We start from the raw sequence: 23,788 nt of genomic DNA, 5'->3' as shown, positions 1-23,788 counted from the left end.
TTAACGCACACTGTAAATGTGTTCTGTCCCTTTACCATTTTCTGTTCAGTGTTCATTTATTTCTCTCATGATTTTCTCAGTAACGTCAAAATAAAAGCACCCAACTTCACTGTGTGTATGTTGGAGCCTTTACATGTTTATTTCCTGGCTTGGCCACAGATGACAGACCGACTCATCCTCCTTCAGCTGTTCATGAATTTCCACAGCCAAATCTGGTTGTGGTGATACTTTCAGGTTCTTGTAGTGTGTCGTTGACCAGGCAGGTAAATTAGCTTCAGTTTGTGGTTGAAGGCTAAACAGCACATTCAGTCATGTAGTGTTGCCTCACCCCAAGAACAATTCAGCTATTTAATCTTAAAGTATCTCAAGTCTTTTTTTTGTTTGCTTTCTTAACATAAAAAACATATATTTCATACCTCTGATAAATTTGCCTTTAATGTGGCAGATTTATTTTATGTTGGTGCTTGAGCTCAATGCAAGACTTTTATTATTAGTCTTTTATTTCATGTCAAAATGTGTATAAGCGCATAAAACTGTAAAAGGAAAACAATACAGCGCTGTACTGTAGAAGTTAAAATCAAATGTGTTCTTGTTGTCCACATCCCCTCTGGGGCATAGATTCAATCATTCTAACGTCTCAGCCAGGCCAATCACATCAAGTGTTTGCACCTGTGTGAGGCAGAGTTTGCTTCAGCCCAACTTTTCATTAGGAAGATAGAAAAGACACACACAGACAGCCGTGTGGCTTGGATGCTCGACTTTGAGTCTCGTGGGTGTTTGGTTGGAGGAGCTGGAAGTTGGGCTTTCTGGATCCACGGCTGACAGGGCAGCTGTGCTGCACAGTCCAGCTCAGCGCTCGCAGCTGTGAGGACACAGCGACTGCAGCAGTCATGGCTGCTGGCTTCCTAATTACAAGGTAACACATTAAATATGAAACCAAATGGGTTTTATTAGGTCCATTTTATTTACTTGAGTCTACCTTGACTGTGTATTTGTAACTGTTTAACAGATTATTGCTGGTCTGTTTGTTGAGTGAGGTGAACTACTCCTCAGCTTTTCCAAGAGGTAAGCCTGACTCACCTCCTGCTGAGGGAACTAATACAAAAATCCACATGTAACTGTTTTACTCTTTCCTTTATTGCAATATTGTTTTGCTATACAGCAAATGGAGTATCTATAAAGGGGACTCGAGGTGGCACTCTTCTTCAGTCCTGAAATGTAATTTTTACAATCTGAATCTAATAAATGATTAAATATTGTCAGTTAAATACCAGTGTAAGTAAAAAAAAAAAAATTTTAATTAAAAGTAAGCTTTATTCACAGTCCTGTTTCAAGACCATGTACATTGAAACAGGACTGTGTAGAGTATATCTGCAGTATTTTAATGTTATGGAGTTACAGGGTCTAAATGCTCCACACTATTAAATATGAGTTGTCCTGTGCTTCATGTTACGCTGCTTAAAATGTCGCACAGGGAACTAAACAAGAACCTTGTTTAAGCCAACTGTCAGGCCGGTTTATTCTTTATGGCACATCTCAGGCTTTGTTCTTGTTCCTCCCAGAGAAACCTCATTTGAAAAAACGGTAATGTAGCTCTGTACATTAGCAAACTGTTTCTGTGCTGCTAATCACCAATTATGAAGCTAAATAGATCAAATGAATTATGCTCTTATGATAGATTCCTGCAGAAATATGCTGTTGAGGTTCTAGAGGTGTTGGTTTGGAAAATATAGTCTAAATGTCCAAATTTTACAATGTAATTTGTAACTTAACCTTCACCTGTTTTCTTTCATAGCCAGACGTTTTGTGCAACCGGGAGTGTGGCAAAGTGAAGGAGAGGAAGAAGCCTACAACTATGAGAACTGTCATCCTTTCTACTACATCAGTGCCCAGGACAAAACATTGGAAAAGCAGGGACGTTTAATGATGGCCCCTTTCCATATCTGTAAACAAAACCATCCCATAGTGTACCAAAAAGCCTCAAACCTCAAGCCTGCAAACCCCTTGCAGCCACGATCTAATGTTGCCACCAAATGGCCAAAGGAGACTGTTCTACCCCAGCCTCCACCACAGAAGAAATATCTGTCACCCAAACCCAAAAGCTACGAATTTAGTCTGAGCATTCCATATTTTGATCTTTCGGTCAGACATGAAGGGGGAGATTTGGCCAGTGAAGGACATGATGGTGGAAATGATACCGCTCCTGTCTCTAAACCAGGCTTTCAAATCGACTTATCTGTTCCCTCTTCATCTGTCTCTCAATATCCCAATATCCCAATGACCAGCTATGTTGACAGTTCAGTAAATCAAGAAAATCCAGAGAACACAGAGTTTGTCAATTACGGTAACATAAAGCAGGAAATGCCACAATCAAGGCAACCTTTCTTAAACTCTGCTGGTAGTAGTTACTCAGAAACACAGGAACCGGCTTATAAACCATATTCCATCGAAACACAATCAAGTTCAACTCTTACTGGATCAGAAAGACCTTTTCTACAGTTTCAAACACAGGAGCAGACTTATGAGCCAGTTCATGTTAAACCACAAAGTTCCACTCTGCATGAAACAGAAAGGCCTTTCTTCAACTTTGAAACAACACCACAACAGACTTTTGAGCCAAGTCGTGTTAAGCCCCAGTCAAGTTCACCAATAACTGGATCAGAATGGCCTTTCTTTAACTCTGCAGCAACACAGCAACAGACACATGAACCAGGTTATCTTAGACCTCAATCAAGTTCAACCCTTGGTGGATCAGAATGGCCTGTCTTCAATTCGGCACCACCCCGGCAACAATCCTTTGAGGCAGATGGTCTTAAGCCTCAATCAAGCTCAACCCTTGGTGGATCGGAATGGCCTGCCTTAAACTTGGCACCACCCCGGCAACAATCCTTTGAGGCAGGTCATCTTAAGCCTCAAGCAAGTTCAGCAATAGCTGGATCAGAATGGCCTGTCTTCGATTCAGCACCACCCCAGCAACAATCCTTCGAGGCAGATGGTCTAAAGCCTCAATCAAGTTTAACCCTTGGTGGATCAGAATGGCCTGCTTTAAACTTAGCACCAATTCAGCAACAGACTCGTGAATCAGGTTATCTTAAGCAACAATCAAGCTCAACCCTTGCTGGATCAGAATGGCCTGCCTTAAACTTGGCACCACCTCGGCAACGAACCTTTGAGCCAGGTCGTGTTAAGCCACAGTCCAGTTCAGCAATAGCTGGATCAGAATGGCCTGCCTTAAACTCAGCAGCAACACAGCAACAGACTCATGAGTCGGGTTATCTTAAACCACAATCAATTCCAGCCTTTGGTGGATCAGAATGGCCTGTCTTCAATTTGGCACAGACTCGGCAACAAACCTTTGAGGCAGCTGGTCTTAAGCCTCAATCACGTTCAACACTTGGTGGATCAGAATGGCCTGCTTTAAACTTAGCACCAATTCAGCAACAGACTCATGAATCAGGTTATCTTAAGCAACAATCAATTCCAGCCCTTGGTGGATCAGACTGGCCTGTCTTCAATTTGGCACCGACTCGGCAACAAACCTTTGAGGTAGATGGTCTTAAGCCTCAATCACGTTCAACCCTGGATGGATCAGAATGGCCTACCTTAAATATGGCACCAACTCTGCAACAGGCTTTACACAGGAACTAACTCAGTGTCAACTCTGTTCAATCTGTGCACAAAGGTTATTTTACTTTTGGAGCGCATTTCTGCCAAGACTGTAACTCACCATGCAAATAAATACACAATTTCCTTCTTGCATCTGATGTCATTTATATTTTTATACTTTTACTCATACATCTCGAGTCCCTTTAGGGCAAAAATAACTTGGTATTCACTTATATTTTCTAAAATGTCCAATAATAGTTTTAGAAATCTTTAACATTTTATCGTACTTCTGTATATTGCCTTCTACAAAGATATTTGACCACAAGCAGGCTGCTTTGCCGGGAATGTTGTCACCTCTGTAGTAAGAAATGCAGTGTTTGATCTTACATCAGGGCCTGCTGTTTCTGTGTTTAAATAGTGATTTTATATTGGTGTTGGGTGTGGATGCCAGAGTGAGTAGTCTTGCCTTATTACAGCTGGAATGGGTCCTCATTTCCAACTCCCTCACTTACTTTTATAACTGGTAAGATAAGAATAGAAGGATGACAGGATAAAGACATGCTGTGGAAGAGAGACAGAGATTAATGACAAGTATGATTCAAGGAGGTGTATTAACACATAGTGAGTGAAGAACTATCAACCAATGCATCATGGGAATCCCCCAGCAGTCTACATCTATTGCAGCATAACTGAGGATTCAGGGTCACCTGGTCCAGCCCTAACTATATGCTTTAGCAAAAGAAAGTTTGAAGCCTAATCTTGAAAGTAGAGATGGTGTCTGTCTCCTGAATCCAAACTGGAAGCTGGTTCCACAGAAGAGGGGCCTGAAAACTGAAGGCTCTCCCTCCCATTCTACTTTTAAATACTCTAGGAACAACAAGTAGGCCTGCAGAGCGAGAGCGAAGTGCTCTAATAGGGTGATATGGTACTACAAGGTCATTAAGATAAGATGGGGCCTGATTATTTATTTAAGCCAATGAAGGGAATCCAACAAAAGAGAAATCTGCTCTCTTTCTAGTCCCTGTCAGGACTCTTGCTGCAGCATTTTGGATCAGCTGAAGGCTTTTCAGGGAGTTTTTAGGACTTCCTGATAATAATGAATTACAGTCGTCCAGTGTAGAAATAATAAATGCATGAACTAGTTTTTCAGCGTCACTCTGAGACAGGATATTTCTAAAATGACACCAAGGTTACTCAGTGTTACTGGAGGCCAAGGTAATGCCATCCAGAGTAAGAATCTGGTTAGATACCATATTTCTAAGATTTTCAGGGCAGAGTACAATAACCTCAGTTTGATCTGAATTAAGAAGCAAAAAATTAGCAGCCATCCAGGTCTTTGTCTTTAAGACATTCCTGCAGTTTAACTCATTGGTGTGTGTTATCTGGCTTCATGGACAGATAGAGCTGGGTGTCATCTGCATAGCAGTGTAAATGTATGCTATGTCTTCTAATGATGCTGCCTAAGGGAAGCATGTATAGTGTAAACAGAATTGGTCCTAGCACTGAACCCTGTGGAACTCCATAATTAACCTCAGTGTGTGAAGAGGACTCTCCATTTACATGCACAAACTGGAGTCTATTAGATAGATATGATACAAACCACTGCAGTGCAGTACCTGTAATACCTACAGCATGTTCTAATCGCTCTAATAGGATATTATGGTCGACAGTATCGAACGCTGCACTGAGGTCTAGCAGGACAAGCACAGAGATGAGTCCACTGTCAGAGGCCATAAGAAGATCATTTGTAACCTTCACTAAAGCTGTTTCTTAGTTAGCGTATTGTCTGTCTTGTCTTAATGTTGGTTTAAAATGGAGCACTGTAACAAAAAATAATTTCCCCCAGGGATCAATAAAGTATTCTGATTCTGATTCTGATTCTGTGCTGTGATGAGCTCTGAAACCTGACGGAAACTCTTCAAATAAACCTCTGCAGATGATCAGTTAGCTGCTTGACAACTACTCTTTCAAGGATTTTTGATATGAAAGGAAGGTTGGAGATTGGCCTATAATTAGCTAACTCAGAAATATCAATTGGAGAAAAAGACTCTAAATGTTGAATCTGTGGGATGATTATGGGTAATTTTTTCTCTAATTGTTAAAATTTTATTTGTGAAGATGTTAATGAAGTCATTACTTGTTAACGTTAAAGGGATAGTTGGCTCAACAAACACATTACTGTAATCCGATTACTTTTTTCAACTAACGAGTAAAGTAAGGGATTACTATTGCAAAAACGGTAATTAGATTACAGTTACTTTCCCGTAGGAATGCTGCGTTACTAAAACTGCGATTTTTTGCGAGAATGTCTCATGACAGTGACGTAAGCGAATGTGACGTTCGTGACAACAGCTGTGTGCATTTAAAGCGTGGAAGTACTGACCTTACTTTGAGTTTGGTTCCATAAAAAGTGACAAAAACATTAGCGTTCGTTCAGCGTGGGAAGAAAACTTCTTTCTACAGCGAAAAAAACCCTAAACTTACGAGCAAGCACCAAGTGCGCAACGACGTAATGGGAAATTCACAGAGAAACTCGCGGATTCTTCAACTGACTGCTGCGGCACACCTGCACCAGGGCAAACCTCTGCCTGCCCCACTCCTAGAGCAACAGGACCGCTAGTCTTTGATTTTATTTATTTTCTGCTGTGTTTCACTTGCATCTATTTGTGTGTAAACACAAAAAAATATTTTCTTTTATGTGCTGGAATGTGCAGAAAATAGGTTTAAATGTTAAACAAATTTCTTCCAGTCAGAGAATGTAGCATATAATTTTATTTTTGCTTGATGCATAAAGTTAAAAGATTAAAATTGATAAAACAAGTTTTAAAAACAGACTTTTCCATTTGTTTACATTTTGTATGATGGATTATGCAGAAAAAGTAGAATTGGGCTGAAAATTCTCTCGCTTTATCACCTATTCAGGTTGTAATTCGTGTTTTTAAAAAGTAACTAAGTAACTAAGTAATTAATTACTTTTGAAAATAAGTAATCCGTAAAGTAACGGGATTACTTTTGGGGGGAAGTAATCAGTAATTAGTTACTGATTACTTTTTTCAAGAAAGTTGACCAACACTGCTCAAAAGAGCTCTGACTTTTTGTCAGCCTGGCTACTCTGCTGAAGAGAAACCTGGGGTTGTTCTTATTTTCTTCAATCAGTGATGAATAGTAAGATGTTCTGGCTTTACAGAGGGCTTTCTCATAAAGCAACAAACAGTTTCTCCAGGCTAAATGATGATCTTCTAAATTTGTGATGCGCCATTTCCTCTCCAACTTACAAGTTATCTGCTTTAGGCTACACAGAAACTACACAGAAAACTCTGTGTAAGGCCCAGGTGGACGATAGATGATAACAAGTAAGACTGGTTTCTGAGTTTTACAGCTGGGGTGGACGAGGCTAAGCATCAGGCTTTCAAATGAATTAAAAGTCTGTCTGGGTCTTTGGTTGATTAATAAGCTGGTGTGGAAATTTGCTGCCACACCTTCCCCTCAGCCTGTGCTTCGAGGTTTCTGGTAGTTAGAATGACTCGGGGGTGTTGATTCATTTAAACTAACATAATCATCCCGCTGCAACCAGGTTTCTGTAAGGCAGAGTAAATCGATTTGTTGATCAATTATTAACTCATGTACTAACAGGGACTTGGAGGAGAGAGACCTAATGTTTAATAATCCACATTTCACTGTTTTACTCTTTGGTGCAGTTGAGGATACTGTATTGTTCTTTCTTTGTGATTTTTTTATGTTTATGTCACAACATCAAGCAGCACTGAGTGGACGAGAGCATCAGGAGGTCGACCCTGTGACCTGGTGCAGAGGGAACGCTCGGCGTTTGTAATGCTGACCAAACAAAACCATGTGGGAGATTCAGTGTCAATGATTCGTACCATCTGAACTCGTGGGGTAACATTTTTGAAAATGCTATAAATACAAAGAAATATAATATAAATACTCCTTCTGCCACGATGCCACGTCTCTGTTTGAAATTGGATTTTTAATCTTAATTAGATGTTTTTACCTGGATAAATAAAGGTACTGTACTGGGATAAGAAATAATAAAGTCCATAGCGTGAAGGCTCTTCTTCTTTGAAGCCTAATGGCAGCTGGTAAACCAACTTAAAGCCACATTACTGCCACCTACTGGAGCGTGGGTGGGAAAATAGCAGGAAAAAATAACTACGTTGTCTCCTTCTATCCTGTAACGGGAAGATATTCAAATGAAAGATTTTGTAATTCTGTGTTGCTGTCCTAAACGAATTCCTCAGGTTGCTAAATATAGCCACTAATTTCTTCTCTCTCCCTCACACGTGTATGGGGGAGGGAAGTTGACCTGTTGGGTACCTCAGTTCAACTTCTCATTAAAACAGGCTAATTGGAAACACCTGCAGTAGGAAGGACCTATAAAGACAGCAGCATGTCCTGAACACTTGACTCAGAAGCACACTGGTGTTTGGCTGGAGTAGCTGACAGGGCACCACTGCATGCACAGTCTGGTTGGAGGGTTTGTGAGGACACAGCGAGTGCAGCTGCAGCAGTCATGGCTGTTCGGTTCCTCATTGCAAGGTACCACGTTTAAATGTGCTTTCATGATCTACACTTCCTGTACTCAAATGTGGACCTTTGTCTGGTTTTATCTTTACTGTATTTGTGCTGTTTGACAGGTTTTTACTGCTTTATGTTTTGAGTGATGTGGACTACTCCTCAGCTTTTCCAGGAGGTGAGCCTTACTTGCATCTTGTTATGAATTTTGTCCAAAGCCTGTAGCAAATAACATTTTCAGCCTGTGCTGAAACAACCTGCTCCACAGTTAAAAAACTATAACAACTTACTGCCTTACCTGAAGAGTCCAGCAAAGTCATGCCTGCACGCAGAACCTGGAGCATCTCTTTAGAAAACACTTAATCATTCTTTAGACTCAAGATTATTGGGGAAAGTATGAAGGCCTTCAGTGGGTACTAAACAGGAGACAAAACAACCTTGGAAACAGCTAATATTCTAGAGCACATAATTAATACATTAGAAGTCTTTGAAAGCTGACTGTTAATGCCACTAAATGGGTCTGCAGTCTACCTTTGTAAGGACAACGCAGCCAATGGGCTAAAGTTCTGTCATGTCCAAATCAGCAGGTTAAATTTGGTTTGCTTTGGAAGCAGAGAATTGAAGTGGATAAAATGTATCAGACACTGAGAAATGTCACCAGAAGACTCTAAAGAATTGAATGTTTCTGATGCTAGAGCAACGTTAAACTGGAAATGCTGATTAGATCCAGTGGTGGGACAAAGTATTCCAGACCAAACCAAAAAGCCAGGTTTTCTTCATCTAAACTGGCTTGACATCTAAAACGCCAGTTGAAGGTGACTGGTGTTAAGGTTCTTGGTGTTTTGTATGCAGCACATTTCCAACAAAGTGCTTTACAGACTAAAGTGTAAAATGCACAACAATAATAAAATTTTTAGAATAATAAAATAAAAATATAAAATGATACAATAAGATAAACATCTGCAGCAACAGTGACCAAAGCTGTAAAATTTGATGTTTGGGTCAACATGTGCTGAAAGTCAGTCCATTAAAGCTGTGTCTTTTAGAAACGTAAGATGTTCCAGTGTTTGTGCAGATCCAGTATTTAGAGGCAGGGGTGTCCAACTCCAGGCCTCGAGGGCCAGTGTCCTGCAGGTTTTAGATCTCACCCTGTGTCAACACATCTGAATCAAGTGATTAGTTCATTACCAGGCCTCTGGAGAACTTCAAGGCATGTTGAGGAGGTAATTGAACCATTTGAATCAGCTGTGTTGGATCAAGAACACATCTAAAAGAAGGGGTTTGGTCGTTTTCATGATGTAAAAACACAACTTGGATCCTGTAAGGAAGCCAGTGTAGGGAGGCTAGCACTGGGGTTATGCTCCATCAGTTTGATACCTGTCAGCAGACAAACGGCTGCATGTTGGCCCACCTGAAAATGGTAAATTGAGGACTGGTCCAAACCAAAAAGTGGAGAGAATCGCACTAGTCCAAACTGCAACTGAATGAAAAGATGGTAACAAACAGCTAAATCCTCTTCATGGCACTGAAAACTAACCCTTTGTAAAGTTTTAAACACAGGGAAATATCTGTTTATGTAAATGCTTTCGGGAAGAAACTGAAATGACTGATTCTAGAAGCAAATTTCACTTGCTTGGCCCACGTCGTCATTTTAGGGTTGACAGTGTTTTAGTAGGTAAAGGTGAATGGCTTGGCCAGTTGAGCTGCGGTTTGGGGACCGCAAAGGGTACTGGCAGCGGCTCCCATGCCTGGCAGATCCCCTGTGTACTAAATAGATGTGAAGAAGATAAAGAATTTAAAAAAGGGGAGGCAGGGTCTGTGCAAAAAGGTTTCTTTAGCTGCAATCATCTGCGTTTCTTGCCGCCTTACAGATTAGGAAACAAATTTTGGTCCACTCAGAGAAGACCTCTCAAATTTAAGTTACTTTCCTCCTGTTAAGATGAATCTGCATCAGTATACTGAAAAACTGTAGATGTGTGTTTTTTTTTTTTTTTGTTTTTTTAGCTGGTTTAATCTGTATTCTTACCCATGTTCTCTCTCAGCCACAAGTCCTGTGCAGCCTAGAGCATGGCAGGGTGGAAGAGAGGAACACAATGTGTATGGAAGTCCTCGTCCTTTCCAGTACATGAGGGCTCTGCGGCCGACAGATCCAAAGATCAACCCTAATGTGCACGATCAGGTCCAAGTCCAATCCCCGAGATTGTATCAGCCACGCTCCAATATTCCCGCCCACAGACCCATGGAAACGTATCCGCTCCAGCCTCGAGCACACAGAAACCACCTTGTGGCCAAGCCCAGGAGCTTTGACTTGAGCCTGAGGATTCCTTTTGCTCAGTCTCGTGATGGTGCTAATCCTCCTCGGTACAGACCAAGCGGCTTTATTATTGACAACAGTTTTAATAATCCCGGCAGACGCCATGGCCATGACGCTTCCAAGCTGGGCTACCAGTTCAGCTTATCCGTTCCCTTTTCACGAGGTTCTCCACGCCGCCAGGAACATCACAGCGGACATCGACACAGGCCTGAGGAAGCTGATTTGGGTCACCAAAGACCGCAAGTTTATGTGCCGGTTCATACAAGGCCGCACCCCAACGAGCATCATCATCGTGACGAAGGCCGCCCTGGTCGGGACTCTGCATTTCCAGAGCCAGATGGACTGGAACGCCCATCAAGGCCGCGCCATCCTCAGAGATATGTCGACCCTTACAGTGGCTACTACAACTACCACATGAATCCTACGTGGAACGACTACTGGTGGTATTACCATGGACCTCACTGGGGTCATGTAAAGCATCCATCTTCTGACCCTTGGCCAAATTTCCATCGGTCAGCTTCAGACTGACATGGATGGAAGAGACGAGCCAAACTCGCAGGGCTCAGGTGGGTCACTGGTTTTTGGATATTACAACATGGCATTTCTTGATGGTTAAAACCTGTTCCTCATATTTCTTCCTCCTCCACAGCTCTACAGTGCAACAAGGATCTCCTGTATTTATCTAAAATAAAGTGTGAAAGCTCTCCTGCAGTTTCTCTCGTCTTCTGTCAGGTTGAAAGAATAGCTGAACACTTGGGTTGAGGTTGATCTTTAGAGCTAATGACATTCATGTGTTTGCAAGCAACAAGTCTATGCCCGAATGTTAAAAGCCACTGACTCTGCAGCTCATTAAATATTTGGGTGATGTACATTTTGAACTGCATCTAGAGATGTAACTGAGCCCAGTATTTCACAATTATCGCAGGCACTCCAATTTATGTAGAAACTCCATTCGGCCATCGAATGACACTTCAGTCGAATTCCTGCTCTGAGGAGTCTCAAGCTGGGATCGCTGCCTGCCAAGACACGAGATTAGCCACCCAAACTGTCAGTTTTGGCAGACTATTGAATAGTTTCTCACATCTTAAACTTGTTCTCCAGGACAGTTCTTGGCTGCAGAGGATGACTTGAATGTTTAAAGTTTTCTCCCTGGTGAATAATGACAAAGATTTAGGTAAGATGATTCTTCTAAGGGTTAAATGAGACCTGTCCCCTCCTGAGCCTTTATCAAATGCAGTGGAGCACTGAGGTTTGGCAGTTGCTGAAAGAAGACGTTCTGCTGCACCCAGTCCAGATTGGCTGGCCTTGGCTAAATCCCTTTAAGCAAAATATGTAATTCTCAGATTATAGTATTCACCAACATGTTGCCTCTAGACGAGCCCCTAAAATTGAGGCTGTTAAGTTTGAGTGTGCCTGATTTGAAACCTAATGCTGCAGGCTCTCAAGCTTTTAACGCCTGCCACACCACTACTAGCATATCATTCAAGAACCTTGCGTTTTCCTCCAAATCAGACTTGAAAATTAAAGTGACTGGATGTAGCGCAAAACTGTAAGTGGTAGTCTGCTCAGGTACCAGTTTCAGCCCTGTTAGAGGCAATGGACAAAATGCTGATTGGCCTAGAACTGGCAAGAGCTTGAGCAGCCCCACACTTGTGTACGGGTAAAAATGGAGGTTTTCGTTTAAAAAAATATATATATTTCTGTCCACATGTAAACGCTAAAAATGAAATGTTGGCAAATCAGAAGCCTGGGACGGAAAGACTAAAGTACTTCCAAAAAGGTTTTGTTTTCTTGGAAAGGCAGACAAATTTGTTACTTTTCAAATGCCTTCAGCATTTCAAATGTTAAAAGTATTTTGGTTGGTGTAGACTTGCAACTAGGAATGAACAATATAAAGTAAATTTATTCAAAACCACGTTAGGATTGTGGAAGCAGCTGTGTTGACTGTAGAGGCCACGTCCGAAGTTCCCTCTGATGTCTCTGTCTTTCTAAACGGACGGACAGTAACTGTGTAAGAACTGCAGATAGTCAGATTAACAGCAACAGTATTTTGTCTCTATCTGCCATTGTAGAAATTCATCTCATGTAAACAATAACATGGCGCACAGCGTCGCGTCGAACAAAGCGCACACCTGTGACGTTCCGTGGCTAAATATCAGTTTTCCTCATCCACACGTAAACGCAAAAACTGAGTATTTGAGATTCTCCACCCTGGCAGGAGTTTTTAAAAATCTGTTTTCAGTTTTACGTGTGGACGAAAGGTGCAAATGCACAGAAAAATCTGCGTTTTCAAAAATACCTGTGTACATGTGGCCCTAGCCTTACTTCAAGTCATCCCTTGGATATGGACAAATATGATAATTTTTCATAGCTAGATGTACCGCCACTAGATGCCATGAGAGATGCCACATTTTCAGCAACCAGCTCTTTGGGAGTTCCATTATTGGTGAAAAATAAAATTTTATGGCTGTCGTTGGAGTTTCTTTTATTTTTAAAGTTGTCTGTTGTGTAGATAAACACTGGCTCATGTGTTAGATGCCTGTTTTATGCTTGACTGATTTGTAGGTCAGTTTTACATTCCTGCAGCTGTGTCCATGGTGGGGGTTTGTTGGTTTTTCACACCAACCACACAAAGAAAATCATCAGATCGGGTGAAGTTGCTTTTTTTAAAAATAAATAAATAAATAAAACATTTTCTGTTATCACATTTTGGTGAGTCTGTGTGAACTTGAGCTCACTGGGTTAAATCCCAGTGCATCTTATTCTTTAGCCAGAGTGGGTCGTCTGCCTCCTTCTCCTCCTGTCCCAGCATCCTTCTCTTTCACTCCACCCTCTGCTTGTCCTCCTTAATTACATCCATGAATCGTCTTTGAGGTCTTCCTCTTTATTGCCTGGCAGCTCTATTTTTGACATCCTTTGTCAGTGTATCCACTCTCCCTCCTCTGTACAAAAAAGAGGAAAAACAGTCTACTCTAGAGTTTGAATCGGATATTAAAATTTTATTCATCTTTCATCAACCTTTTGAACATAGCTTGAAAGCTTTTAGAGCTGTATTCAAACATGTCAAGCTGATTAACGCACACTGTAAATGTGTTCTGTCCCTTTACCATTTTCTGTTCAGTGTTCATTTATTTCTCTCATGATTTTCTCAGTAACGTCAAAATAAAAGCACCCAACTTCACTGTGTGTATGTTGGAGCCTTTACATGTTTATTTCCTGGCTTGGCCACAGATGACAGACCGACTCATCCTCCTTCAGCTGTTCATGAATTTCCACAGCCAAATCTGGTTGTGGTGATACTTTCAGGTTCTTGTAGTGTGTCGTTGACCAGGCAGGTAAATTAGCTTCAGTTTGTGGTTGAAGGCTAAACAGCACATTCAGTCATGTAGTGTTGCCTCACCCCAAGAACAATTCAGCTATTTAATCTTAAAGTATCTCAAGTCTTTTTTTGTTTGCTTTCTTAACATAAAAAACATATATTTCATACCTCTGATAAATTTGCCTTTAATGTGGCAGATTTATTTTATGTTGGTGCTTGAGCTCAATGCAAGACTTTTATTATTAGTCTTTTATTTCATGTCAAAATGTGTATAAGCGCATAAAACTGTAAAAGGAAAACAATACAGCGCTGTACTGTAGAAGTTAAAATCAAATGTGTTCTTGTTGTCCACATCCCCTCTGGGGCATAGATTCAATCATTCTAACGTCTCAGCCAGGCCAATCACATCAAGTGTTTGCACCTGTGTGAGGCAGAGTTTGCTTCAGCCCAACTTTTCATTAGGAAGATGGAAAAGACACACACAGACAGCCGCGTGGCTTGGATGCTCGACTTTGAGTCTCGTGGGTGTTTAGTTGGAGGAGCTGGAAGTTGGGCTTTCTGGATCCACGGCTGACAGGGCAGCTGTGCTGCACAGTCCAGCTCAGCGCTCGCAGCTGTGAGGACACAGCGACTGCAGCAGTCATGGCTGCTGGCTTCCTAATTACAAGGTAACACATTAAATATGAAACCAAATGGGTTTTATTAGGTCCATTTTATTTACTTGAGTCTACCTTGACTGTGTATTTGTAACTGTTTAACAGATTATTGCTGGTCTGTTTGTTGAGTGAGGTGAACTACTCCTCAGCTTTTCCAAGAGGTAAGCCTGACTCACCTCCTGCTGTTTGGAAATGGGGCTAAAACTCTTCTTGTTAAAATACCTGTGTTGCTATAACGTCCTGCAAGTCTAACCCTGTTAAGAATTGAGCCATTAGCAACAATTTAACAGCTCCCCTAATTAAAGTAAGACCAAACACTAGGCCTACGATCTGATACACAGCACTGACAAGTCAGGGTGGTGCTTTAAGCAAATTGTGCATTTGCTTTTGTTTGTATCTTGATGTAGTTTTCTGATTAGGAACAGGTTAAGTTAGCCTTTCAAATTAAAACTGTCTGGGTCCATGGCGTGGGGGATTGCTGCCATTCCTCCTCCGCCTTCATGGATTCAGACAGAAAGTTGGAGGTTGAGTAATTTAAATTAACAACTTTCCTGATGTAACCGCATTTCTGTGTGGCAGAATAAAGCAATATGTCGGTAATTAAGTCAGTGACTGACAGGAAAAAGAGGGAACTAATACAAAAATCCACATGTAACTGTTTTGCTCTTTCCTTTATTGCAATATTGTTTTGCTATACAGCAAATGGAGTATCTATAAAGGGGACTCGAGGTGGCACTCTTCTTCAGTCCTGAAATGTAATTTTTACAATCTGAATCTAATAAATGATTAAATATTGTCAGTTAAATACCAGTGTAAGTAAAAAAAAAAAAATTTAATTAAAAGTAAGCTTTATTCACAGTCCTGTTTCAAGACCATGTACATTGAAACAGGACTGTGTAGAGTATATCTGCAGTATTTTAATGTTATGGAGTTACAGGGTCTAAATGCTCCACACTATTAAATATGAGTTGTCCTGTGCTTCATGTTACGCTGCTTAAAATGTCGCACAGGGAACTAAACAAGAACCTTGTTTAAGCCAACTGTCAGGCCGGTTTATTCTTTATGGCACATCTCTGCTTTGTTCTTGTTCCTCCCAGAGAAACCTCATTTGAAAAAACGGTAATGTAGCTCTGTACATTAGCAAACTGTTTCTGTGCTGCTAATCACCAATTATGAAGCTAAATAGATCAAATGAATTATGCTCTCATGATAGATTCCTGCAGAAATATGCTGTTGAGGTTCTAGAGGTGTTGGTTTGGAAAATATAGTCTAAATGTCCAAATTTTACAATGTAATTTGTAACTTAACCTTCGCCTGTTTTCTTTCATAGCCAGACGTTTTGTGCAACCGGGAGTGTGGCAAAGTGAAGGAGAGGAAGAAGCCTACAACTATGAGAACTGTCATCCTTTCTACTACATCAGTGCCCAGGACAAAACATTGGAAAAGCAGGTACGTTTTAGGACGGCCCCTTTCCATATCTGTAAACAAAACCATCCCATAGTGTACCAAAAAGCCTCAAACCTCAAGCCTGCAAACCCCTTGCAGCCACGATCTAATGTTGCCACCAAATGGCCAAAGGAGACTGTTCTACCCCAGCCTCCACCACAGAAGAAATATCTGTCACCCAAACCCAAAAGCTATGAATTCAATCTGAAGATTCCCTTTCTTGATTTCCTGATAAGAAATGATGGAAAGAATTCTTCTAATAAAAAACATGATGGTGGAAATGATGCGCCTGCTGTCGCCAAACCAGGTTTTCAGGTCGGCTCATCTGTTTCCTCTTCATCTGTCTCTCAGTCTCTCAACACCCCAACCAATAGCCATTTTGTCCACTTGGCAAGTCAACACAAACCAGAGACTCCTGATGTTTTAAACCCAGAAAAACCCATTTCAGCCACGACTGAATCAAGGCAACCCTCCTTAAACTCTGCTAGTATGGGCCAGACGGAAACACAGGAGCAGCCATTTCCCATGAAACCACAATCAAGTTCAACTTTATTTGGATCAGGAAGACCTTTCGTAAGTTTTGCAACACCCCAGCAAGAGACTCGTGAGCCAGTTCATATTAAGCCAAGTTCATCTCTGGCTGAGTCAACAAGGCCTCTCTTAAGCTTTGGAACAACACAGCAGCAGACTTATAAGCCAGTTCGTGTTAAACCTCCAAGTTCAACCATGACTGAATTAGAACAGCCTTTCCTAAACCTTGGAACAACGCAACACGACGGTTATAAGCCATATCCTATTAAACCACAATCAAACTCTGCCATGATTGGATTAAGGCAGCCCTTCTTAAACTCTGCTGGTACAGAAGCACAGGAGAAACCTTATGAGCCATATCCCATCAAACTACAGTCAAGCTTGACCCTGATTGAACCAGCGAGGCCTTTACGTTTTACATCACCACAGCATCACATTCATGAGCCAGTTCGTGCTAAACCACCAAGTTCAAATCAGGTTGGAGCAGAACGGCCTTTTGTGAACTTTGGAACAACACAACACCAGAGTTATGGGCCATATCTAGTTAAACCACAATCGAAGTCTGCCATAATTGGATTAAGGCAACCCTTCTTAAACTCTGCTGGTGCAGATGCACAGGAGAAGCTTTATAAGCCATATCCCATCAAACTACAGTCCAGTTCAACCCTGGTGGAACCAGTGAGGCCTTTACGTTTTGCATCACCCCAGCAAAACATTCATGAGCCAGTTGGTGTTGAACCACAAAGTTCAAAGCATATTGGAACAGAACGGCCTCTTGTGAACTTTGGAACAACACAGACTCGTGAGCAACATCCCATTAAACCACAATCGAATTCAAACCTCATTGCATCAGCAAGGCCTTTCCTAAGTTTTGCAGCACCACAGCAAGAGACCTATGAGCCATTTCACATTAAACCACAAAGTTCAACCCCAGCTGTATCAGAGCGACCTTACTTTGGAACAACACAACAGCAAACTTATGAGCCATATCCAATTAAACCACAATCTAGTTCAACCATGGCTGCATCTGCAAAGCCTTTCCTGAACTTCGAAGCACCACAGCAGCAAACTTATGAGCCATTTCATATTAAACCACAATCAAGCTCAGATCGGTTAACCTCAAACTGGCCTGCCTTAAACTATGCTGCTATTGGACACTCACAAGCACAACAGGCTTATGAGCCATTTTACTTTAAGTCGCGGTCAACTTCAACCCACTTTGGATCAGAACGGCCTGCCTTTAACTCTGCAGCTGCACGTCAGAATTATGAGCCGGTTCATGCCAAAATGCAATCTTATGACAGTTGGCCATATTTTCAGGACAGGTCAACGATGTCTTCAAGCCAAATGAGAGTCCAAAGACAGGACTCTGCCAGAAACAAACTCAACAGGAAATGCGACTACCCAAAACTTTTTGATGTGGCTGGAAGTGATGGTCATAACAAACTTGCTTATGTTTAACAAGTTCAGGCTCAAGGTTTTAAATCTGCAATTGTCAAAAACTATCAGAGTTCACAGTTCATCCCTTTGCTTCCAAGACTTCTTTTTTCATATCCAGCCACCAGCCCTTCTGATTTCATCTCCAGTGACAACCAGGATACAAACCCAAACAATCTGGAACCATTTTCATCCTCACCTCTGTTCATCCTACCTAACAACACTTTGATAACAGCCTTGTCAGTTCAATTGGAAGCAAAAAGTACCTGAGGTTTAGGTGAGTCATTACATTCTTGTGATTTGAATACATCTGTGAAAACTGGTATGTCTGAATCTCTTGTCTTACAGTTGTGCACTTGAACTGAAGAGATGTTAATCTACTGTCTACTCATGTGAAAGTGCCCATGCTCCATCCTGTTTAAGTCTTTTGATTGGCTGCTCTCAAGACGAAACAGTGACAGTCATGTCTGTGCACTATAAACTGAAAGCAGGTGACAGCAAAGGCTAGAAATATCTAGCTACTTCAACCTGTTAAGCTGACCGAAGTCTTTTTGTTTTTGTTTAATCCATACAAAAAACATGAAGTATAGATTTAGCTCTTGCAGAGCGCAGCTTTCCATGTTTGTGTGGCCGGGTGCACTGATTTTTAGTCTAATCTTGTGCCCTGCAGCTTCACAGCAAAAAGCCTCCAGGATGTCATGGTATTTCACAGAGCTGCAGCCGAGCACAGTGACCTGTAGTTTCTTCAAACTGTATAAATGCAGAGGTGCAAAGAGGCTGTTTTCATGTTTTTGTTAGAGGTTTGAGATTAAAACACTGACAAGTTGTTGCACTTGTTGCATTGGCACTGCATCACTACTAGGACATTAATCTAAGATAAGGTGAAGGAGGCACATCTGGAAACCTCAGGGTTTCCATGGTTGAAGTCAGTCTACAGGCCACAGAGAAGCAGTCTGGCTGGCCAAGAGTTTACCACCATAAAGCATTTTCAGTTAAAGGTAGAGGAATGTCTTGTGTTGTTTCTTGCTTTTTTGTGTTTTAGTTCCTGCATTAGCTCAAACTTTAATTACCAACAGATCCAACAGAGTTGTAAATGGTGTGATTGGGAACATAGTCAGTTACGTGATTGTTACATGGTTTATAACCCTTAGGTCACCATCTTGTAGTCTGACCTGTGGGTTAACCACTTGTGGAAGAGTGGCACTGATGGAAAATAAACGATGTTCACTATCTATAGAAAACTAGTCACTCATCCTTTTTGGTCTCTAGAATTGTATTGAGTGTAAAGCAATCCAATAACATTTCATGGTTATATACTGGCCAACTCTGAAACATTTCTTGCTTTTAGTTTTTCTAAAAGTCACTGAATGGTGGATCTTACCCTTTGTATGAAAAGAAAAAAATTAGTCTCCAAATCTAAGCTCTTCGAGGCTTCCCCCCCCCCTCCCCCAACAATACATCCCTAAACCTTCTTTTTTGTTTTCCCCTAATGCAAAACTGGTTTATGAAGTTATCTGCTCACCACTGGCATTTTTTAATTGTTAGCATAAATAATGAGTCTGCCTAGATTCCCGTTATTCCACCACTGGCGAGTCTGGTGGGGCCCTGAGCGGCCCTTCTACCCGTGTTAATATCTAAGAAATATTCAAACACCAGTGTGTTTTAAACAGTGTAAAGACAAATTGATCACTCTGCTCAGTCATGTCTCAGTCAGAGTTGGACACACTAGACTGCTCTGCTAGCTAAATTAACAAATATAAAATGTTAAAGCAAAAGAGAGAAATATTGTGGTACTGGCTGAAGTTGTTATTCAAATGTCTCCTCCGCAGATGAGGCTAGCCAAGCAGCATTTAGTTATATTTAACCTTTATTTGCTTTACTCACCACGGTCTTGTTTTTTCACACTCCCAGAAAAGTAACTCTCCACTTTCATGGAGTGGCTTTTGTTGTCTTTAGCTTTGTCTAAAGAGAATCATGTGTGATACTTGTAGTGGGAATCTGGTGGCGCCTCCGTGGGAGCTCAGGTTTTTCCCACTGCCACTGCAAACCTTGCACACTGCCTCCATTACTCTCATAGTTTACTTTTCCCTTCTAATTGCAAGTTGGTAACTTTGCGTTTTTGAAACCCAATCTGCTCGTACCCAGTATTTTTATCACAGCGGGGTATAGTGTTGAGGTACCCGTTTAGTTTTTATTAGCTCCAGTGAAAACAGTTCAGAGTCTTTGTCAAATCTCAAGACTCTTCACAAATGTGTCGTCTATTGTATTCAACGATGAGAACTCACTGGAGTAGTTGAAGGAGCAAGTACATCGAGAGGGAGAGGAGGAAGAGGACTCCAACGTAGCTCTTGAAGTGAGGTTACTGCTGCTTAGTGTGCTGGAAAATCACCACCCATTCACACACATTTTAATTGCCCTTTTAAAATTGGCTGACTGTAGATTATTAAAGGTCTTTACTTTTTCACTGGGTTCAAGAGTTGAGGACATGAATATCATATTTACATCCATATCACCAAACCATATAAATTTTCCATTGAAAATAACTAGTCTGAGTACTTGTACAGTTTGCCAGTGTAACGAACACATCTGGCACGAATGAGAGGAAGCCGGTGGACTTTAAATACCTGGAGTCAAACGTCCAAAACAACAGACGGCGCAGAGAGAAGAGGATAGAGCAGGCAGGGCGACATGGGTGAAGACGAGTGTCAGGGGTGTTTTGTGATGGACTCAGAGCAGTGAGAGTAAAAGGAAAGGTTTTTAAGCTGAGAGCGGCTCTGAGAAGTTAAGATGTTCATTGGGAATGAACAGAATTAGAAATGAGTCCTCGGAGGGAAGCTCGGAGTCCGAGAGGTCAGAAATGGTTTGCACACGTGCAGCCGAGGGAGAGTGAATATACCAGATAAATGCTTCCAGACGTAGTGAAGGAGGACATGCATGTTGACGTTACAGAGGAGGATGCTGGGATAGGATGAGACTGAGGAAGATGATCCACTGTGCCCCCCCCCCCCCCCAAAAAAAAAGAGGGGGAAAAAAAACGAGCAGATAAGGAAAAGTTTGTTGCTGCAGTATCGCGTTTGAAATTCATTACAGTTGTGGGTTTTCCTCAGTGGAATCAATGTAACTATTTCCTGATGAGATCATCATTACAGGAAGCGATGGTTTTGTTCCCTCAGTAAGGAATCAAATGATAAAACATAACAATGATCAGCTACATCGAAATGTCAATGAGGGCAGAACAAAAAGCAGTCATGTTTATCTGTCCAGTTTACCTTGGTGCAGTCTATGCCGGGGTGTCAAACATAAGTCCTGGGCCCACAGTTACCCTGGCAAAAGTTCAAATATGGCCATAGTTTTGTAGTTTTTCCTATTGAGATAGATGCTTACTTCACCACTGACACAACACCTAATAACAGAGTTAGACAAAGTTGCTTTTCCTACTGTCGATCACATAAATGTAATTTTGTTTTTCATTTTTGTTTGGAAATTAAAAGACTTTTTGGGAATTAATGAAAACTTCAAATTCTGTAATTAAAAATGGCTCTTACCATGAAAAAGCATAGAAAGTGTTTGTCTGACTGGGTGAATGAGGCAAGTTGTGTAAAGCACTCTGGGTGCTCGCAGTGGGGAAAAACTCTATATAAGAACCAGTTACAAGAACAGGCTGGACAATGAACTAGCAGAACTTTTATTTTACATATTTAATTTTACTCGGTTGTCTCACAGTGTAAAATGAGTTTGGTTATACCTGATCTATGGGAAGCATGGCAGAGCTTAAAATGCAAAATCCAATAGCACTGTTGTAAATGACAAAATGAAGGTTAATTAAGTAGACGGTACAGATTTAAACAATATGTGGGGCTTAGTTACATTTTACCTGAACACTGAAGGACACTGCAGTTATCTCAGATTTATATAAGAGAAAACGGATAAACCCAGAGCTTTAAAACCTGCTGGGTGTCTCTGTTTGTTTTTCTGCTTCAAGGTCAGTTCTTTAAACTGCAGAGCTGCAGCTGCCGAACACACAGCCCAGCTTAATTATTTAACTGTTTTAAAAAGGAAGAAGTAATTCAGAGTAATGAGCCTCCACCTTTAAGTGGAAATGGGTCTTTTCTTTGTTATCAAGGTGTCGTAACAGCACTGTTCAGCTGCAGGCAAAAACTAAGAAGTTTAATTCTGGAAAAATAACCAGGTGACATCACAGTGATGTCACCAAAGTTACTCTTACAGCCCAAAACTTACAAACAGTAAGATTCTGGATTTTGTGTTACGGTGGTCCGGAAAAAGACAGAATTAGTCCTGTGAGCAAAATAAATGTTTCAGGTGCTCTGCAGCTCGAATATGACAAGAACGTCTGAGGAAGCTGAGTGACGGTGTTATACTGTGACAAAGCAGCGTGAAGAGATGCAACAAGTTACATCTGTCAGATTAACAACCGTTTGTATCTTTCCATGAATGCATGTAGTATGAGTTAATCTGGTTTATTCCCAACATGATGCAGAGTACGAAAAGAATACATCAGTGAAGTGTTAATACTGTTGTTTCTGAGGACGGGTTGGTTACGTTCTAGGTTTACAGTAGACTAAAAGTTATATTTTGTCACAGTCTCGGGTGTATGTTTGTTCCATAATGTTTCCATGTGGTGGTCGATAAAGTGACGATTCTGCTGTAATCACAGATTGGCACGCTCACGTTAAATTGTTCTAAAGCAAAGACTAAAAGCATCTGATCTTCATTAAATTTGAAAAGATGAAACGTATCAAAATTGAGTATTTTGGTCTAAATAACCCAACATGTGATGTCCACATACGTGGACGCCAGGTGCTAGGAGGTTAAAGGATCTCACACAACAAACTAAATATTTGAAGATCATTTTTAGTTGTCATGCATCATGCAGTAGTAAATATGACACGAATCTCTGTGAAAGTTTGCATTAATCATAGCTTGTATGGAGAGCCTGTGACTTTTAAACAGTGAGGTTGGCATTTGTTACTGTGGGGGAACAATGACGTTCTTCCAGAACGTATTCATAGGGGTGGCCACATCGAGGCACCTGAAAATATTGGGGTGGTACACCAAAAACAGAACAACGGAGGGGAGGGGGTGGCGACGGGAAATTGTGAGGGGCTGACAAAGTGGCACAGTGTGAATGACAACAATTCTATATGAATAAGTAAATGTTTCAGCTCATTGTAGGGTGTCTTCCTCGGTCTTCTGCTCACGTTTACTAAAATTATTGCCAACATGGGGCAGTCTTGCCAGGGGAGGCCCAGTATTTGGGTGGTGGCCAGTGCCCTCCTGACCCCCCCTTCCCATTTTGGGTGATACACGTTTGTGGTGCTGTGTAGCGTCGCCAAGAAGAACTTTCACAGTGATGCATGTTGTCTGTAACTCTGTCTTTTAGCCAAGATATCCAAACAAAATATCCAGTCGATTTTTTTTCTTCTAAATTTACATTTTCAGACATTAGATATTTGTCTTGATTGTTAGGGTATAATTAACACCATATTGGTTTGATGCAGAGAAACAAGTGAAACTGAAATGCGACTGGAAAAGTCATGATAATTTCAAACTCTTTCGTGCTCTGTTGACTGATTTAACTGTCGAGGATACGCTGCAGGTGCGTGTTTGTCTGTAATGATGCTGTTTTACATCTTAACAAAAAGTCCCCTCAGGAGATTACCAACTTCTCGAAACTGAGCAATAAGAAGTACACACAGGCTATAAAATCCCCCACTTCTGGTAACTCCTCCATTATTTGAGCTTTTGGAAAACTTTGAAGTGTTGAAGGGCGTTGCGCATGTGACTCCATAAAAATGGAACCGTGTGTTAACTGGCCCTGCTCAGTCCAAAAGGGGCTGACCCTGTCATGTGAAATTGTCCGTGTCAGGCTTAATAGGTTGTGTAATAAGTTGTTTAATTGTTCACTGAACTAGCCCTCTACCACGG

General features: G+C 41.3%; 1 protein-coding gene and 1 long non-coding RNA gene across 2 annotated transcripts; both read left to right on the top strand.

Annotated features, from left to right (window-relative positions):
• Positions 1-781: 781 nt before the first annotated feature.
• On the top strand, positions 782-3,669 carry LOC308391623. The gene is made up of 3 exons (XR_013970671.1): positions 782-916; positions 1,010-1,065; positions 1,796-3,669. It is a non-coding gene; the product is annotated as an uncharacterized lncRNA (long non-coding RNA).
• Positions 3,670-8,039: 4,370 nt separating this feature from the next.
• Positions 8,040-11,160, top strand: LOC308391624 (uncharacterized protein). Its single transcript, XM_080874278.1, has 4 exons — positions 8,040-8,163; positions 8,262-8,317; positions 10,182-11,019; positions 11,103-11,160. The coding sequence occupies exons 1-3, from the start codon at positions 8,138-8,140 to the stop codon at positions 10,979-10,981; spliced, it is 882 nt and encodes a 293-aa protein (XP_080730404.1). The 5' UTR covers positions 8,040-8,137; the 3' UTR covers positions 10,982-11,019; positions 11,103-11,160.
• The last annotated feature ends 12,628 nt before the right edge of the window (positions 11,161-23,788 follow it).

This window comes from Rhamphochromis sp. 'chilingali', assembly GCF_963969265.1.
Source record: "Rhamphochromis sp. 'chilingali' genome assembly, chromosome: 2".
Taxonomy (NCBI): domain Eukaryota; kingdom Metazoa; phylum Chordata; class Actinopteri; order Cichliformes; family Cichlidae; genus Rhamphochromis; species Rhamphochromis sp. 'chilingali'.
This window is presented reverse-complemented; position numbering and strand designations above follow the sequence as displayed.

What these genes read in the sequence shown, in the direction of transcription:
- LOC308391624 (XM_080874278.1), top strand. Translation starts at nt 8,138, where the DNA reads ATGGCTGTTCGGTTCCTCATTGCAAG. An exon ending in GTTCGGTTCCTCATTGCAAG is followed by an intron (nt 8,164 to 8,261) that starts GTACCACGTTTA and finishes GCTGTTTGACAG; the next exon opens with GTTTTTACTGCTTTATGTTT. An exon ending in CTCCTCAGCTTTTCCAGGAG is followed by an intron (nt 8,318 to 10,181) that starts GTGAGCCTTACT and finishes GTTCTCTCTCAG; the next exon opens with CCACAAGTCCTGTGCAGCCT.